The sequence below is a fragment of the Ips typographus genome, linkage group LG3 (genome assembly GCF_016097725.1).
Source record: "Ips typographus isolate SLU linkage group LG3, UJ_Ityp_2.0, whole genome shotgun sequence".
NCBI classification, from domain to species: Eukaryota; Metazoa; Arthropoda; class Insecta; order Coleoptera; family Curculionidae; genus Ips; species Ips typographus.
Window position 1 is genome coordinate 8,114,307 of NC_138424.1, and position 19,761 is coordinate 8,134,067.

General features: G+C 34.5%; 1 protein-coding gene and 1 long non-coding RNA gene across 2 annotated transcripts in view; both read right to left on the reverse strand.

Moving 5' to 3' along the window:
• The window catches only part of LOC145726816 (uncharacterized), a 133,834-nt gene that overhangs the window by 26,184 nt on the left and 87,889 nt on the right, over window positions 1-19,761 (reverse strand). The gene's annotated exons all lie outside the window — the stretch shown is intronic.
• Window positions 34-19,698, reverse strand: Nup98-96 (nuclear pore complex protein Nup98-96). The gene is made up of 20 exons (XM_081976006.1): window positions 19,433-19,698; window positions 19,237-19,379; window positions 17,981-18,365; window positions 17,496-17,899; window positions 17,254-17,416; window positions 15,826-15,945; window positions 15,648-15,773; window positions 14,781-14,934; window positions 14,498-14,723; window positions 14,122-14,440; window positions 13,884-14,072; window positions 13,697-13,833; window positions 11,811-11,999; window positions 11,374-11,751; window positions 9,221-9,453; window positions 9,009-9,162; window positions 8,599-8,958; window positions 8,291-8,547; window positions 4,121-5,196; window positions 34-320 (listed from the first exon to the last, which is right to left on the reverse strand). The coding sequence occupies exons 1-19, from the start codon at window positions 19,479-19,481 to the stop codon at window positions 4,140-4,142; spliced, it is 5,043 nt and encodes a 1,680-aa protein (XP_081832132.1). The 5' UTR covers window positions 19,482-19,698; the 3' UTR covers window positions 34-320; window positions 4,121-4,139.

Sequence of the window (19,761 nt, forward strand, 5' to 3'; positions counted from 1 at the left end):
AAACAATTCATTTTTTAAAATATGATCAGATGATCAAAGGAAAACTAGTTATTTTATTTTTAAATTTACAAGAACCATAAACAAATATTCCACATAAGCTAATAGCTAGATACAACAACTTGAGAGTGACTTATCCTAACACATTTTTCTTATCAATATAGCAGTTTTTTAAAGAAACTAAATCAGTGTAAACATTACATACTAACTGTATATTCTTAAAATTGGAATAGAAAGTTCCACAACAAAGATTAAAAATTCATTTTCTCCTAACCACAATATTCTTCGGGTACGTGAACTTGACTCCATAAATTTGCACCTAGCTGTAAAGAAAATCTCCGTTAACGATTAACAATAACACCGTTTTAGTATTGGCAATAGTTTAAACAAATTATCGCCCAATCTTCTATCTGTTAATCCGTAAAGACTATTACTTTTAAGTGCGCGTTTTGCGGTGTGTTTTTTCTCACGTTTCTTCATCAGGAAACTCGTGATTCAAAAACAGCAAGAAATCAAATTAAAAACCGCAAAACGCTACATTACGTCTAGAGTCTACTTTCCGACTAGAACGTTCCCAAAAACTACAGGTTGCGGTTTTATCAATTATTCTGTTGATAGATCACGGCAATTAGTTTGGTTACGCCGGTGAAAAATGTTTCTAATTGATCTCCCCAATTTAACCGTTTAATATATCCTGTGCAAATTGCTCAGAATGTTACGTTATGTTTAAGTAAATTAAATATGTTTACTTGCTTATGATGTCGAGAAGGGTATCAGAAAGGTGTGACCGTATTTTTGTTTTTTTTTTTGATGAAATTGATGTCAGATTGTTTATTTAACTTAGTTCTACTCAAAAAAAGGGTGGATAAAGCTATTTTTTGGGAAAAGAATCCTAAAAAAAGGGTTTGGAAGTGGTCAGGTTACACCAAGTCTAGGAAAAATTCCTCCCCCTTACTACTGGAAATGTACAACGTTGCCAAACCGAATCTTCAAGAAAACAATATAAGACGTTTAACATGAAGGGTTTAATCGTTAAATAGCTTAAAAATTAGTAAATTAAATAAGTATTTTTAGTTTTTAAATGCAAAGTGACACTTTACTATCTACAGGGTGGTCCAGTTTTAAGTGTCAATAATTCACCATTTGATAGCTAATCAAAAAATAAGTTGACTTGCATTATGTAATTTTTCTGAAAAACGTTTCCTAAGGAAGATACAGTCCTCCAAATTTCAATTTAAAAAATCGTTTTATAGTTTAAAACTGAACATCCAAGACTTGTGAAAGTCCAAATTTGTACTGAATAGTCTCAAAACTTTTTTACTACTAGGAATGGTCTTATGATTCGCCTTCTCAGACTGCCATCCTGGTTGAGTGTCTGAAACTGGCATTCAAGAACTAAAAAAAGTCCGGAAATCAAGACAAAGATTGTATTGTGCATGAAACTGATTTTTTACTACTAAAAATAGTATAAAAGTTGACTTTTAATGCTAGAACGGACCTTACTAAGACAAAAGAAAGTCCAAAAGTATATTTTCAAGACTTTAATTAGTGTACAACTCAATTTTCTGGACTGGACAACAAGTCTAGAAGTAAATTAAATTTTCGGACATTTTATTTCTAAAAATTAGTTCTCAAGACTATTATTGTAGCATTTGGTACCAACATTTTTTACTTTTATTACTGAAGAAACTTGACTTTTGGAAATAGTCTTAAACTCGATTTTTCAGTTTTAAAAAGCACTAAAAACAGTCTGAATTTCTTAGAGGTGCTACAATTTATTGCACCTATGAGTGTAGAAGTCAATTTAATAGTGAAGAAGCTTGATATAACATTTTCAAGATTATGGTCAGTGGACAAACTGGCTTTTAGGCCTGATAAGTCAAAAACTTTGTAAAGATAGTCTTGAAACTCGATTTGAGGCACTGAAAACAGCCTTAAAACACTAAAAACAGTCTAGTTTATTAGGAAATACCCGAATTTTTAGCACTGAGGTGTGTAGAAGTTGATATAACAGTGACAAAGCTTGGAATGCCATTTTAAGTCTATGAAGAATGTAAAAATTGTTTGTTAAGTTTGCTATGTCAATAACTTGGTGAAGATAGTCTTGAAACTCGATTTTCCAAACTGAAAGCAGTTTTGAAGCACTAAAAATAGTCCAGAATTCCAGAATTTTGTCTTCAAATTATGAAAACCTACTTCAAATGCAAATTTTAAGCTTCTGATGTCACTTTTCGTTAGTTCAGTTACATTTTGGGGTTCAAGTCAATTTTTAAGGTTTAAATGTATGAATTTGTAGTAACAAATTCTTGAAAAAGTAGTTTTTATGTCTACAAGTAAATTTTCAATATTAAAGTCTCTCGATTTGCATGAAAACTGGTTACAAAAACAATTTTTAAGCTTCTGAAATGTTTATTTTTTCTAATTCAATTTTAAAAATTAAAGTCTTTTAGTTTGTCTGGAAATTATGAAAACTGGCTACAATAATATTTTTTAAACTTCTTAAGTGAATTTTCCGTTTCCAATTTTTAAGTTGGGTTGGGTTAGTTTTGGGTCTTTGACCGTAATAACGTGTAATAAAGTGCTTGTTCCAAATTTGATCAATATTGCTCCAACGGTCTGACAGTTATGACAAAAACCGATTTTTTAAACAGAAATTTGAAAGATTGTATTTTCCTTAGGAAGCACTTTTCAGGAAAATGACATAATGAATGTCAACTTATTTTTTAATTGGCTATGGATTGGTGAATTATTGACATTTAAAACTGGACCACCCTGTATAATTACTGTTGACTGCTAACCTTAGTGTTCGATTAGTACAAGCGGCAATATTTATTTTTTGTAAATGTATTGAAAAAGATGCATGGCAAGTGCTAACCATATTGGCCGATTCATATATGTAGCAATAATTATTAAGATCTCAAAAAGAGAAAAAATATGGAAAACTTCCATTTTAAGAAATTAAAAATTAATTTTCATAATGACTTTACTAATTTTGAACAGAAAAGCAGTTCCTGTTTGACAACGTTGCTAGGGTTGTTGTAGACACCAAACAAGATGTTCAACAATCACGCTGGTGGTGTGCTGGTGCCGATCAAAAACAAGTCATTTATGTTTGGTATGAAGAATGCCATAAGAAAGGAAATAACGTGAAAATATGAGTTTTTTCTGTGTGAAAGTGATTCATCCACCCTTATTTGGTAAGTTAAATAAACAATCTGATATCAACTTCATCAAAAAAGAGAAATCTAGACTACTGAGAACTTCCGAATAGTTCTTAAATGCGTTTTGTCAGTGTTTAAGTGACATTTGGCGCCTGTCAAATATAAGCTACTAAAAAACAGGGGTAATGGTATGTCCACATGTGCAGCATTTGTGTAAATCTGTAATTTACGCAAATATTGCACATGCCGGCTTAGCATAACCCCCAATCGATGTAGTATTTTATACTTTTTCAGACAAATAAATTGGTTTAGTAGAAAACTGACATTTTAGAGAGTTTTTAAGCGACCAAACGGCAATTTTAAACAAAGATGGTTAAGTTTAATAAGGACAGCGGTAATCACAGCACAAATGTATACAGTTTTTATAAGACCAAATATAGAGTGACCGTCTGACAATGACTGATCAATAGAATGACTTAACCTAACTGTTTAGTTACACTCTTGATGGGTTTGGTTCAGCAGGGTTTTCTCTCCGGAATTTAGATCAAAAAACCGGGATGAGATGTTCAAAAATACATGAATATAACATAATAACCATAACCAACAAATAAGGGGCTTAAAAACCCTCTACTCTTTATTTTTTTCTTTTACTTATTACTAAGAATTCTTAGATATATTTTAAGTGATGTGATGATCATCATCTTGTATCTGGCAACAGAACAATTAATTAATGTTAAAGACAGATAGAAGTAAATGATAATTAACATTAAAAGCAAAACGTAAGCTAAAGAGATTTGACTAATAAAATCCACGAAGCGGTAAAAAAAGTGCGTGCACAGTGGTTTTCTATCTATTCTACAATTTTTGTTCTCAAAAGTTACGTATAGTAGATGATTTAGAATAATTCCTCTTAAATTAGCATCAGCAATACGCTTGGACTAATAATAACAATAATAACTCACCTGACAATTACAAGCCTCCTTAAGCAACATTCCCAATTAAATTGTGCATTTCCTTCATCAAAAACAAACCCTCCGTCATCTTAAAATCGGCAGGCATTATCAATGATTCGATAAACTGGGCGTAAGAATTCCGCATTCGTTCTGATTGGCTCCTTTGGCACAGTTCCCGATAGAGTGACGCGCATCTTTTGGACAGCTCTGCTACACACACCTTTTGCTGTGCACTGTCGGTGGGGAAGTTGACTATACGGTCGCTTAACGAGCCCAGCTTCATTTGTAGTTTGACCAAATTGTCCGGCGTCATAGATAGTTCCAGCAAGTCCAGATAGTCTAAAATCAAGCCGGTTTCGTTTCGCCAGTGTAAAATGTCTTTACAGGCCGGTTTCAGTTTGTCGCTCAACTTTCTGATCACATCGTACTGTTCGTTAATAAATAAGTTGGACAGGAGCTGTTTCACGAAAATGTCGTTGGCGGTTACAAATTCCTCAGCCAAAGTAAAGTGATTGAAAGCTTCAAAGTATCGCTCGGCTGCCATAGTCTTGTGTCCTTTCACTGTATGAATCCATTCAGGGGGTAGTTTCATCTCGTTCACCACTAATTCGGCCGATTCACGCTGACCTTCGTTTAAGTCTCCGTCATCTATACTAAGATTCCTATCCAGAATCCCCATAACTAAATTCGCTTTCGAGGAGTTGTCTTCCAGGTATAGCAGCACGAAAACAGCCCATTCCCACAACCCTAAGTCTTCTAGCTGCGCAGAAAAGCTGGTACATAGATGGTTTACTTCGGAGTCCTCAATTAAACCAACATCGAGAGACAGGAACAACTGCAACAGGAGCCAACTAAGTCTGTAGTCTAGTGAGTCGTCGGTGTGAGTGGCTGGATTCAAGGCGGTACTGAGCCGATGAGTGCTTGACTTGTACAACAACAAAATCTGGTACAAAACGTCGTAAGGTCCATCTTCCATCATTTTACAGTAAGGTGGGTTGGGTCTTTGGGCGTAGAGCCGTTCTTTGAACGCTTTTTCATAGAGTTGTATAGCGGTTTCTACTGGAGCTCCGTTAGGACTGATGTACCTATAATAGATAGATAGATAGATAGACAGATAACAGCTTTTATTTAAAACAAATAATTACAGGGTAATTATGTTTAAACACGTCAAAGAAGAAAAAAGTATCTAGTATCAGTGGATAGATGTATACATATTTAACTTATTGCTAAGAACGTTGCACTTTTTGAAAGAACTCCTCAAAATTGTAAGGTTCGATGAAAACGAGAAGATTAAACAAATCCTTTTTAAACTTACCCAAACCTTGTGTTTCTCGAAGCTTTCTAGGTAAAGAATTAAAGCATTTTATCGAAAAATATGTACACTGTTTTGCAGTTAAAGTTAACTTGTGTTGGGGAAGGTTGTACTGATTCTGACTGCCTCTTCAGTTCAAATAGATTTGGATTTCGTTTTAAAAACAATATGTGTTCAAAAATAGATATTGCTGGCAAAGTTAGAAGATCATTATTTCTAAATGCATTTCGACAAGTAGTTAACGGTGGCGACTTGGTGATTATTCTTAGTGCGACTTTTTGGTTAGTGAACAGCAAGTTTATGTTAGTGCTGTTTCCCCAGAATATGATATTGAATTTAAGCAATGAATACACTGTTCCATAATAAGCAATTCTTAATGTATCTAAGCTACAGTGTTTAGCTAAAATTCTCAAAGCATAGCATGCCGATGATAGCCTGGCGCTCAATCCGTCGACATGATAACTGTACGTCAGGCCAGCATCTACCTGCAGCCCCAATAGTTTGGTATTATTACTTATAGGTACAGTGTTAGTCTTGAGAGTTATGCTTTCTGGAAGTTCCACCAAATTATTACTCGTTTTGAAAATTATAGACTGGGTTTTATCCATATTTACAGTAAGATGGTTCTGACTAAACCACCTCTCTATGTGCTCGAAATGGTATATACAAAGTTCTTCAAGAGAAACAAATGTTTTTGCGTGCATTACCAAATTTGGTATCATCAGCATAACTGACCAGGCGACCGTTCTGGAACACAACATTTAATGAAAGATCGTTAAGAAATATTGTGAATAAAAGTTGACCTAGAATGCTACCCTGCGGTACTCTGCGAGTGATACATAATTTGCTAGATTTTACTTGCTCTTGGTGAGCATACAACTTAACACTTTGCGTTCTATTCATCAAATATGATTCTAGCCAAGAATAAGCAGCACCTCCTATTCCCTTATTTTTTCAGCTTTTCTAGAATAATGCTGTGGTTCAAGCTATCAAAAGCCTTTGAGAGGTCTAGAAAAAGTCCACAGACCTTCTCGCCCCTCTCCAAAGCCTCCATTGTAGGTTCAATAAATTCATAAAGTGCGGTCTTTATTGATCTTCCCTTCATAAAACCATGTTGAAAATTATTTAGTAAATTACTGCTAGATAGATACAGCATTACTCTAGTGTACATGGCTTTTTCAAATAGTTTTGCAAACAATGATTGGACACTGATAGGGCGGTAGTTTGATACCATTTCTTTGTTTCCTTTCTTAAAGATCGGGGTAACTACGGAATGTTTTAGATCTTCAGGAAATAAGCCATTTTTTATGGACATGTTTATTATATGTTGCAGAGGGGAGCATATTTCATTTATACATTTTTTTAGCAGGAAAATTGGTACCTCGTCTTCACCAGAGCTGTTCTTATTTTTGAATTGTTTCACAATTTTGAGTATTTCATTCGTAGTTATCGGAGGTAAGTAGATAGATAAAATTGCAGAAAAGTCAGGACATGTGTTCTGGAAAGTATTGAACTGTGACCCATTTGAGCACGTCATAAAATATTTATTAAATTTATTCGCCAGTGTCAATAAGTCCCCTTCAGGGATGTTGTTATTTTTGTGATAATTATCATTTGTCAATTCGTTTATTATTTTCCATGTAATTTTTTGGGTTTATTATCTGTAGTGTTTAAACGTTGTTTAATTGATTCATTTTTTGCTTTGTTTAAGAGAGATTTATATTTATTTTTAAGCGACATATAGGGATCTTTCAACTTTGAATTTCGATTTGTTAATACATAATATAAATCTAGCTGTTCTTTACATTTTTGTATTTCTTGTGATGGGTAATAGTCCTTCTTGTTTCTTGAAGGGTAAAATTTTATGAGTGGGAAGTTTTTATAAAAATAATGTAAAAAGATATTTTTGAAATCACGCCATTTGGAGTTTACAGTTGTGGCATTAAAAGTAGACATCCAGTCTTCACGTTTTAGATCGGATAAAAAATGCTTTATTGAATTTTCATTATAGTTTTATATGATTTCATAGTGATTAGTTGACCTAGATGATCAGAGATATGCTCGTTCACCAAGGAGGTTGTATAAACACAAGATTTAAAATAAAGTATGTACGGCCCTTTTAGTCATTACCGCATTCGAGTTAAAGCTCCGTAAAGGGAGCAGAGCGAATGTCACTGCACGATGACATAATTTGACAGTTAAATTATGTTTTTGTCAAAGTCGCTCTGCTTCCTCCATAGAGCGTCAAAACAATACTCAAAGTTGTCCGTAAGAAATCATTGATAAGAGTAAACCATGAGCAAAATATGTAGAAACAAATTTTAGAAATATTTTTACGTATTGCTCCAGGAACTGCAATTATGGAAAAAGTACAAATTAACAAAAACTGAAAATTTGTGTACCTACCAAAGTCGATGAGAGTCGTTCATCTTATAAATTTTCAAAATAGTGACACTACCTTAAAAGGGTAACTTTGCCCTAATTTTAGAAGGAAAACAAGATAAAATTTTAAAAATAGAGATGTTGCATTTAAACAACTTTTTAAAATTTTTTTTTTGAGAGCAATTATTGACCACCCAAAAAACGTTTTCTGATAGGCAAAAATTACAATTATTGTTCTGAAAAAATTCCTAACATTACATTACTTAGATGCTAAATGTTTGTTATTTATAACATTGACAACGTCGTCGTTGAATAAAATGTGATGAGGTACTGTAGTTATATTAAATAACAGGTAAATCCAGCTAAAAGAATTTCAAAATTACCTTCACGAAATTTATGGTAGAAATAGAGAATAATTGAAATTCACTGCTTTAAACCAAGACAAATAAAATCCTCATAAGTGAGAGAGATGTACAACAACTTACCATAAATGTATTCCAAATGCCCTTTTCCAATCAACATCCTCCAGTATATTAAGCTCATCTCTGATAGGTACGCCGGCCAATAGCAAGTAAAGTTGTTTTAGCTCCTTTGAAATGTGATTGGTCGCCAGTGACTTGTACCAAACTTCAACTTGCTCTTGCATAAAAGCTTTGGTTGCGTTTGATAAACTGAGCTGGGATATAAGCAGCGATAAGTTTGGCAACCTGGCGTCCATTGCTAGAGTGGCGGCATCCAAAACCTTTTAAAAAACTAATAAATGCACACAAATATACCCAACTAGTATAGTTACCTTGAAAACAGATAAATGAGTAAAAATACTTTCAGTAGCGTCGTGCACCGATTTAAACGGTCCGGTTTGTAGAATTAAATTATCGCTGGCGCAAGTCGATTTCAACCATTCTGATACTAAAAACCTTCGGTGGGATATTGAGTTTTCATCAGGTCCCCACAAAGCTTTGCATAAAGTCCATATGCTGTTCAAATAATTCGACTGTGAACTACTGTACCGAGTTGCCAACTTTTCGAATAAATCCCCTTGTTTCTTCAGATAAGAGTGGCTTTTCAAAACTTTGAAAGTAGGTATTTTCGAAGAACTCAACTGGTGAGTAGACTCTTCCAAAACAATTTTCAGAGAATCGGTAAGAATGTCCTGAAAGTTGGTTTAATAATGCGTGATAAAATCTAAAAATTGTAACAAACCTTTAAAGGGTCGAAACACTGCGATGGATCAATTGTTTTGAAATTCAACTCTCCGATGGATTCACGATCGTTTTCCACCGACAAGAACATGAAACCTTTAGACCAACCCACTTTGAATGACTTGCCCTTAAACATTCCCATGTCAACGCAACACCTAAAAACAGCTTCAAGTTAAAATGTTCTTCAAGTATTTTGAGGAAATGTTTTATAACCTGTTCGGTAAAACTAATGACGTAGTCTCAGCTAGCTGATAGTTGTTCAGCACCTTCCAAAGTTTAGGGCGCACCACAGGTCGTTTCACAACGACCGGTTCTTCTTCTTGAACAGTTTCCATAGTTTCAATGTCATCATATTCAGGCAGATCTAGATATTGTTTAAGAATGGAGGAGTGGCTACGAGCATCGTCTGATGATCTATCGTCATCGAATAAGGACATTTTCATCAACTGCAATTTAACCAGTATAAATTATTTAGTTAATGGGCATGCTGCCTTATCAAAAGAACAAAACTTTTATCATGTTTGATTTTGTTTAGTCAGGTATCCTGGAAGATATTCCGCAGAGTTTGTATTGTAGTACAGAGATTAAGAAAGGCAGGAAAAATGATCTAAAACGTATTCTATAGCAAAAGAAAATGAAAAAATAGTCAACTTTGCTGATGACACAAATTTACTTGTAGGTCAAGAGAAAATCAGCACTTTAATTCAGTCTGGAAAAGATCTGTTTAATAGGACCTCTGAGTTGTTTAAAAAAAAATAAATTAGCTTTAAATATGGAAAAAACAAGTGTGATTATTTTTTCAACAAAACAAGGTACATTTGAGAAACCTAATGAAATTCACCTTCTCACTGACAGGAGCCAATTACTAGCCAAGAACACAAAATTTTTGGGAGTGCAGATTGATGAATTTCTAGATTGGTCTGATCACATAAATGTTCTGCTAGGCAGGTTAAACTCAATTTGCTATGGAATTCGAATTGTCTCCAGGTATCTGAACCTGGCGGTCCTTAAAATATTGTACTTTGCCAACTTTAAATCGATTATGAAGTATGCAATTATGTTTTGGGCTAGAAATACTTCAATACAGAATGTATTTGTAATTCAAAAAAGGGCAATTAGATTAATGTTCAAAATGAAATACAAAGATTCATGCAGATCCATCTTTAAAAAAAAATTAAATAATGATAGTTTATGCAATTTATATATATGAGTGTCTCATCTTTCTTAAAAAGAACCAAAACCTATTTAACATCAAAGTCAATCATACATACAACATAAGACAAAAAGATGTAAACTGTCCAAAACATAGATTAACACTCACTGAGAAGAATGCAAAATATATGTGTATTCGCCTATTTAACAACCTACCAGACAGGCTAAAAACATTGACGGACAAAAGTTTCAAAAAAGAAGTAAAAAATTTACTAATTGAATTAGAACCCTACACTATAGAGGATTATTTTGTTAAATAAAGATTGCTTATTCTCTGAAATCTGTATTTAGGGAAAAATCGCTGAAAATGTATATAAGTATCTTTAAGTACTACATAGTTCATAGTTTACCATGACGCTATTTCCTTTGTATTAGTTGATAATGTACATTGTACTCTATCCTAATCACAATTCGAAATAAAGACTGTTATTATTATTATTCTCTAGAAAACAGCTCTGTTCAAACATTTTTTTATTTTTGAAGCTATACAGTGTGTCCCAAATTGCTTCTACATGTATTGGGATCTCAAAAACGGTAAGAGCTAAATGGGGAAAGTTTTAGAGAATTCTATGTGAAACTTATTTCCGGTTTCCAAATTAAATTATCTTTCTCTGTTTTTCGGAAAATTGGAAAAACGTCAAAGGCTGCATTTCAAACACATTTTTATGGCCGCCTTCAAGATGGCGTCCTCCATATATCTCAGAAACCAATGACGATAGACTTTTTCTAATTACGTCATCGTGTTCTACGTAAAAAATGTCTTAGTTTCAAAACTCTCTTTGGCTTTATTAAAGAGTGTTTAAAATGCACCCTCTGACGTTTTCCCAATTTTCCAGAAAACGGAGAAAGATAATTTAATTTGGAAACCGGAAATAAGTTTCACATAAAATTCTCTAAAACTTTCCCCATTTAACCGACTCTGTCATTTGTATCTAAACTACAATTTTGCCAGAAATTTAACTTTTCTTGTTAAAGCTTACTTCTGACTTCACTTATTTCCTATTGGTAGAAGCAAAATTTTAAAATGGCAGCCTGCAAACATTTAAAAATGTTCAACTTCTTGTGTCTGTAGAGTTTTGGCAAAAATTATATATTCCTAATTTTAAGTAGTTTTCTAGGAAAATGAAACAACGTTTGCTAATTATCACACTTACATGAGTGGGATCGACGTTTTTCGTGTAGGGTCTATAATGCATCGGTGGCGGCATGACTTGAAAATCATCCTCGGACCCATCATCCATCATCAAACTCTGATGAAGAAGATCGTTTTCTTCTTGTTCGTCGTCGTCGTCGTCTTCGATTAGAATCTCTTTATCCAATCGAAAAGTGCCAGTGGTAGGATCACTGGCCAAACCTTCCTTATCTTTAGCCGGCTGTTCCAAGCTTTCTTTGTTCACCACTTTCGGTGCGGGTTTTTTCACTTCTCCTGGTTTGATTTTAGGTTCCTGGCCGCCTTTTTTTGTAACGTCAGGGCCGTTTTGTTCCAACTCGTCGTCGCTGTCGTTAAAGCCGTACTTTGAAAAGTGATCCACCTGAAAATGTTGTCAAGGTAAGTAAAAACTTAAAAAAAAAAATTAAGGAATAAGTTTACCTTAAACACCCAACTTCCAGTTTCCGGCCGGTAGTCTACGAAGCGCGCGTTCTTTTTCTCAGTTACTTTGCGCAATTTTTCGGCAAAATTCATTTGGATCAGCTCTCCCACATCTTTGATCAAGGTGTTAGAGCCCATTCTTCTAGGGTATACATTGTCTAAAGTAATTTGGGCTCGTCGATTTAAACCCTGAAAATTTAAATTAGTAATTTCAAAATTCCAGCTGGAAGTAACAGTTATAATATATAATTTAAATTTGAAAGTGGTTTGCAATCTAAAACTTACTCCATTAAAGTTGTAGTAAACGAAAAACATACTCAGGATAAAAAGAAAATATTTAATACTGTTCTCGCGCACTGAGTTTACCCGTGCGTCATCCCCCTGTGATTTAGAAGTAGACATGCATTATTGACTTCATTCTTGTCTATTGTTCAACCATCGAAATTTATTTGATTTGTTTACTATTAATTCTTTTCCGTTTCTTTGTGTTGTTAATCATTTATAAAGTTTTCTATTTACCACACCACCACAGTTCTTTTAAGAGCTATTGTTTCTACGCTTTTAACATTCTGTAAGTTGTTTCATTATATTATTATTAATATTTTTATTTTTTTATGTCGGCTGTTACGATCTAACCAAAATTGGCACAATTACTAACCTGTTTTGAAAAAAAAGTGGAAGTGTGTTGTTATGGTTTTTATTTAGCCATTTGGTTTTTCCTAAATTCGGAATTACTTACTATTACCGTATTTTTTTAGAAAATGCCTGGAAAATTTCTCTACAGACAAGCCCAGCAGTTAATTCTTAACCTTTGTGAATATTTTGAATTGGAAAAAACCAATAGAGGACCTTTAGAAGCTTTATCATCTGTTCAGGAAGAAAATAAGAAATTTTAAGACCTTACATATTCTTACTGATGTATTTTTTTATACTAGAAGATTGCAGCTCCTTTGAAAATTTCCCGCAAAACTGTTTATTCGATTCGGGAAAAGCAAGCAAGTAATCTTATGATTACCTCACCTAGAAAACGTAAATCGAGACGTTATCGACGGGCCAAGACCACTGATTTATCTGAAAGCATTAAAATGGATGTTCGAAATACATTATATGATATGTACAACGATAGTATGTTAATAATAGTAAAATATATCTACTTTTGTAAGAAACATCTATTAACATTTCATTGTTTCCAGAGACTGAGATTTTTGGGTTGTATTATAGATTTTTCATAAAAATTTCTTCAAACATATTAATTATAAAGTTATAGAAAAAATAAAATAACTGTCTAAAATGTTTTCCAGCGGGTTTAAAATAAAATAAGTGGATTGCAACCTGAAAATGAGATATGAGATACTACAGCATCACTCAGAATGTCTTATTGAATTTTTAATTTGTTGTATTTATTTTAGAGAAACATGTAACCATCCAGAACCTAAATCAAGAGCTTAAAGTTAAAGAAATACTACATATTGGTGATACATCTCTGAGAATGTTTTTAAATAAATTAGGTTTCAAATTTAGACGGAATTCTATGATCCAAACGTAGACTTCTCATAAATAAAAAATGTTATTTCGGTCAAGATATTTTTTATTTGCTTTGGTATAAGGTTGTTTTAGTGCAAAGATCTCTACTTTCTGACTGACAATACACGCAAAATTTTAAACGTGACGAAGCTTTAGACACGCTCTTTTCTATAATATGAACACAACAGGTTTGTTGACGAAAACTTGATTTGATTCATATGATTATAAATGACGTAGCCTTCGTGACGCACGGGTAAACTCACTCCGCGAGAACAGTATAGATCTTACTGTCTCCTCTATTTAGAAAAAGAACCAGGCACTACTAAACTCTAAAATAACATTTATTCAAATGCAGTACTTACCTCCCCTACTGGAGGTTTTTTGGACTCATCAGGGTAGACATTGATTTCCCGGTATCGAAAATGAACCAACTCGTCTAGATTTAAACCTGCCACGTCTATTTCATCCGGGAAGTACACATTACCATAACCCTTACGACCTGCAAAAACCTTGTGGTAACATATTTACACATAAAATAAACTGTAGTACCAATAGTAAATCCTTTAACAAAACATCTTCCGTCTTCATCAGGGGTTAACTCATCCAAACTTGGCAAAGTGTAATACTCTGGTCTGGTGCAAATTATATTTGCTGGCTGGGCCCTGGAACCGTCTCCATCAGCCAGATTGAAATCTTCATCGTCTGAAGGAGGTGGTGGTGAATTCCTGAGGCTGTTATCTAGAAAAACAATCCTCAAAACTTTGAACTTTTAAACTGCCATAATTACCATTGGGCTCCTTTCTCGTAGAATGCAGGATGTTTACCGTCTGGGTTTCAACGGATACATCAGCATGACTATCGTTATGTTCAGTGGCATCAAAATCCAGCCTGATTGGATTTGGTTTTGGTGGAGCTTCACTTTTCCGAGTGTCCTTAATCTCCCCATTCAATACGTCCAAAATGTTTAATGAACTGAACGGAGGTGAATCCCCTTCGGTTCTAGGTTTCAACACCAATCGTCGCACGTTCGATACTTGGTAGTCTGCGAAAGGCGACTCGGAATCTTCAGTTGATGTTTTCGGTAAGGGACTATCGAATAAACTATCCTGGAAATTCACCCAATTTATCCATTATTTATAACAGTTTAAGTGATGCACACATACCCTAGCGCTTCTCAAAGGTTGAAGTTTTAGCTTGGGAGTATGACCTAAATCAACCTGCTTAGACGCATCCAAAAGAGCTTTTAATTCTTTCGGGTCAGTGGCGGACACCGCAGCGTTGTTGGACTTTAATTTGGGTTCTAAACCGGACAAATGAGGCGCGTCTCCGAAAGGGTCACTAGTCAAGTAAGCTAAACTGACTGAATTATCTTGAGGCTGGGCCAACAACCTTAAACCACATTCAAATTACTATTTTTAGTTAAAATGTCTTTACTACATCACATACGAGTTTTGTTGTTGAGCTGGCTGCTGCAATCCAAAGGAGTTTTGTGGAAATGAGGATGTGCCACTGAAAAGTGTATTGCCACCAAATAGTCCTCCAGGTTTGGCCTGGTTTTGATTGCCAAATAAGCCAGTTGAAGTGTTACTGCCCAAACCACCTAAAATTTTAATCAAGTGACCACACTTCTTTTTGGCATTAAGAAATATCCTTGATGAACCCACAGATAACGTCGCCCATTTTTAATTTAAAAAAAATTATACCAATAATAGTTATTTGTATACCTAGGCCGTGAAATGGTATTTTTTCGGCCGAAAGAAAGTTTGGCGTCCGAGGCCGTCTTACGGCCGAAGACAACAATCTTGAGGACGAAAAAATTATTTCACGGCCGAGGTGTACACAAAATTTTTTGTTCAAACGATATTTATTTAGAAATTCTTAATTTTTGATAAATAAAATGAGAAGGGTCTAGCAATCACGGTGACGTTTATCGTTAAGTTGCTGGTTATGCATTGTTGATGTGACGTTAAATAATAGACTGACTCTTGTCAGAAATATTTTTCATTTACGCAAAAATGAAATTGGGAGACGAAGATTACTGTACTGATATGGATGGGTGTACTGCTGTAATTGGTGCACACAGTGGTCACATAGAGAAATCGTAACCAGCAAGCAATAATAAGCGTAGACGGTGACATAGTGATTGTTAATTTACTTTTTCCCTGTATTTTTTTTTCGGACGTAGGGCCGTAAAAGTGCATTTTATGGCCGCTGAACTGTACGTGAAGTGAGTACTTCACGTCCGTTTGAACAAAAAAATATTTAAAATGTTTTGAAAGCAAAATGACCATTTAATCAGGATTTACAACATACCAGAGTTAAAGGTTCCAAGGCCTAAACCAGGTTGTGTTTGACCGAAGGCAGTACCAGTAGGTTTACCGAAGGTGTTGTTAAACGTTGTCGTACCTCCGGTTCCAAAAGTGTTGGTGGCACCAAAACCTTAATAAACTCACATTGTTATGAAGGTTTATACTGGAAAAACGCAACTTACCCGACGAGAATGTGCCAATGCCCGAAGTTTGAGTTTGGCCAAACGTCGGCGCTGCCGGTTTTCCAAAAGTACTATTAAAACCGGTGTTGGCTGTTCCGAAAGTGTTTGTAGGGCCGAAAGCTAAGGTTTTCAAAAAGAAATAGGAGCATTAAGTAATTTTATTATTACATGTGTAATGAATTATAATGAAGAATATTTGTTTTTAGAGACGCTGGAGTTTTATGTCACTTTATTTAGTGTTAAATGTATACAAGGTGTATCAGTAAAACGTGTACGCGTCTGTTCCTCGAAAACTATTCATCCTAAGATTTCCGCAAAAATGGCAATTCATTTCAAAGCGCAGTGAGACCCAGCAAAATCATATTTTGTAGTCGCGCCAGCAAGTAGAAAGAGTTTTTTCTTAAAAATCATCCTTGATTTCATTATATAAAAAAAAGGCCCCCACCCATGCACAATCTGCACATTTATGGCTTTGACTAACTTCCTCTCAAACAAAATAACACTACCCATATAGTTTAAACACTTTATTCAACACCACTGTAAAATTATAGTTAATAATATTATAACTACATAATAGAAAAATACAAAACTAAAAAAACCAATTCTAAACTAGTTAAGAACCAGATAAACTATTTTATAATAAATAAAACATACAGACCATAATAAAGAATAAGTAATACCAAACTTATAGAGACGTTATATTTAACTTTTCTGCACAGAACCCAACAAAAAATCAACAAACTTCTGTTCTGTGGATAATAAATTGTTTATAAGCTTCTCCTGAGTGGCCACCAAGTTTGAACTAAACCCTGCAACTTTTTGTTCATAAGAAGTCAAACTGGCAACAATGTTTTTTTCCATTTTGATTGCCACATTTTTAAATTGCTCCATTTCTATGTTGGCTTTATGTTCAGAGATTTGTAAGTCAATTAACTTTTCTTGAAGCGATAATTTTCGATCTTCTAAGTTTAACCGTCTCTCCTCCAAATTAAGCATTTTTTCTTTTATGTCCAACGCTTTTGTTTTCAGTACATACTTTTTCTCATTAGAGGCTTTAAGACAGTCTAAGATCATTCTTGAAGGAATATCAACTTTAGTTGTCTTCCTACTGCGGACGACTGAAAACCTCAGTATTAGTATGCATTATGGTCTGTATTAAGTTGAAAACTACAGTTAGAGCTAAAGGCAACCATTGTAATCAAATATATACTTACTGTTGAGTGTAGTACACTTTAACATCAATGTTTCTCTAACTAAAGACACAACACTATCAAAGTAAAAAATAACAAAAACACAGACAGTTAAGGCTTTAAAAAAAAAACAAACAAAAGGGCAGTATGCCTTTGACTCATGCTGCAACTTTAAACTTATTTTTTCAGTTTTTACTAATTAAAAAACAAAGCAAAACTCATACAACAAACTGCTTACCTGATGTAGTAGTAGTTCCACCAAACAATGGTTTTGCCTGATTGCTGAATAGACTGGGTTGAGTGGAAGCTGGAGCGTTAAAACCGAACCCAGAAGTTTGTCCTGCAGCTCCAAATCCAGTGGTTGGCTGTGCCGGTTTGTTGAACAAACTGCTTCCAGTGTTCTAAAAATAAACATAAATGTACTGATAACAATGTTAATAAGAAATACATTACAGTGACCCCGTCAAAACAACCACTTACTTGTGTGTTTGAAAATAAACCAGTTCCAAATCCAGTACTAGGTTGAGAAGTGTTACCGCCGAAAAGTACCGGCTGAGTCTGGGTCTGCAAACCAGTACCAAAAGGTTTGTTAGCAGTGGATGCACCAAATGGATTGGCATTTTGGGGAGCGGTGCTGCCAAATCCAAATCCTGTGGTACTTGTAGTCGCCCCGAAAGCGGGTTTTCCAAATGGACTGCCTGTAGTGCTCTGCTGGGCTCCCATGCCAAAACCTCCAGTAGCCGGTTGGCCAAATGTAGAGGTTTGTCCGAATGTTGACTGGCCAAATGCAGACTGTTTATTTGCATCTGTAGCGCCGAATAATGAAGGAGTGGTGGTAGCTCCAGCTCCAAATGCTGTGGCACCAAATCCAGTTGATTGTTGACCTGAAACAAGTATTAATATTAGTATAATATGTAAATAACTATATTGCACAACACCTAACTACAAACACAAACAAAGCTTACCAAAAGCAGTTCCTTGTCCAAAGGCTGAAGTTTGTCCAAAAGCAGACTTATTAGCATCCGTTTGACCAAATAATGGGGTGGCTGAGGCTCCACCTCCAAAAGCGGGCGAGCCAAATCCACTAACACCCTGTTGGGGACCTTTCCGGTTGGCTTGGTAGTCTTCCATTCGCAATTCCTCAAATGACTTGCCCTCATACTCCTTCATACATGTTATACTGTGATGTTTGGTGCTGATACTTTGGGCGGTACCATTTTTCATCATAGTGTCATTGCCAGTGACTGGTACAAACTTTATCACTGTTCCAGTTTGCTGACTAACAAAACCTGTGGTGCCACCAAATAAACTGGAACCTCCTGAAGTGTTGAAGATACTGGAAGCTTGAGGCTGCCACAAGTAAGATCAATTATTAAACATATAAATAGATTTATTAGTCAATATACATAGTTGTACAAAATTACCCAACTTAACATAATGTGAAATAAAAACATACCTAGTTTAAATGAACAAAAATAGTTTGGTCTATTTTACAAACTCAATTTTTGATTTTTTTTTAATAGAGAAACCACAAAAAATTGAATAAATAATGTATATAATGGTAGAAGTGATTGGTACCATTAGGGCATTTTATATTTCACTAGAAGCAGTATAATTTAAAAAAATCATAACAAATGAGCAACTTCTGAACCAGAACAGCAGAAAATTATATAGCAGGACTAATTTAACTATTTTTATACCATTTAGCATTATTCCATGTTACATGGTTGTCTTTAAAAAACTAGAAAAAGTATGGCTTCTATGACACTCTTTAATAACTCTATGGTCAATTGTACCAACATAATTTAAAGCTAGCTTACTTAGAAAAGCTAGTTCTGTTTTGACTGTGATGTTTTGCACCTGAATGTCACTTCCAAAGTTCAGCTTAGCCTAAGTAAGCTCACAAACCAGCTATCAGCCTTTAGGCATATTTGATCAAAGTAAATCTGAGTTTTAAGATAAAGCTATCAGATAGGTATAGTGACTACCTCATTTTTTTAGAACAAGTTAAAACAAGATAAATACTCTGGTAAACACTAGATCCAAAATAAGTCTTTTATTTAAACTAAAAGTCACTTCCAGTGACTTATTTGCTTATTACTTCTCCATAATTTACTTTTTTTATTGTACCTATCAGCAACACAAAGAATGCATAATTCAAAAAATGCTCTAGTCAGATCTTTTGCAAATGCAAATTTATAGCAAAAACAATATTGCTTACCTGTTGGGCACCTAAAAATGTTCCAGTCTGAGGAGTGTTACTAAATCCAAATGTAGCTGGTTTATTTTGCTGGCCAAATGTAGATGAGGTGTTGAACAATCCTCCACCTGTAGATGGTACTTGACCAAACAATCCAGAACCACCTAAACAGCTTCAGTTACTACCTTAGTTGACTCAGGTAAAAAGAGTAACTCACCAAAAGAAGTACTAGGGGCGGGGGCCCCAAAAGCTGGTTTTCCAAACATGCTAGGATATCAGAGTCTAGGAAAAAAACATTAAACTTAGATACTTAGAACTACACCTGCACTACAGTAAACACTTTTCAACAGTTCCTTTATTGTACAATCAGATCAAATACAAATACTTTTCTGTTTAATGTTTTTTATGTCCTAATTTTGCAAAATTTTAAAGAACTAGAAATAGAGAAACAGCAAACGACTCAAATCTCAAATACAATATGGTTGGAGGGAGAAAATGAAAAAAAAAACAGTCACTTGTCACTTGTCAGTTACATACTAAGAAACA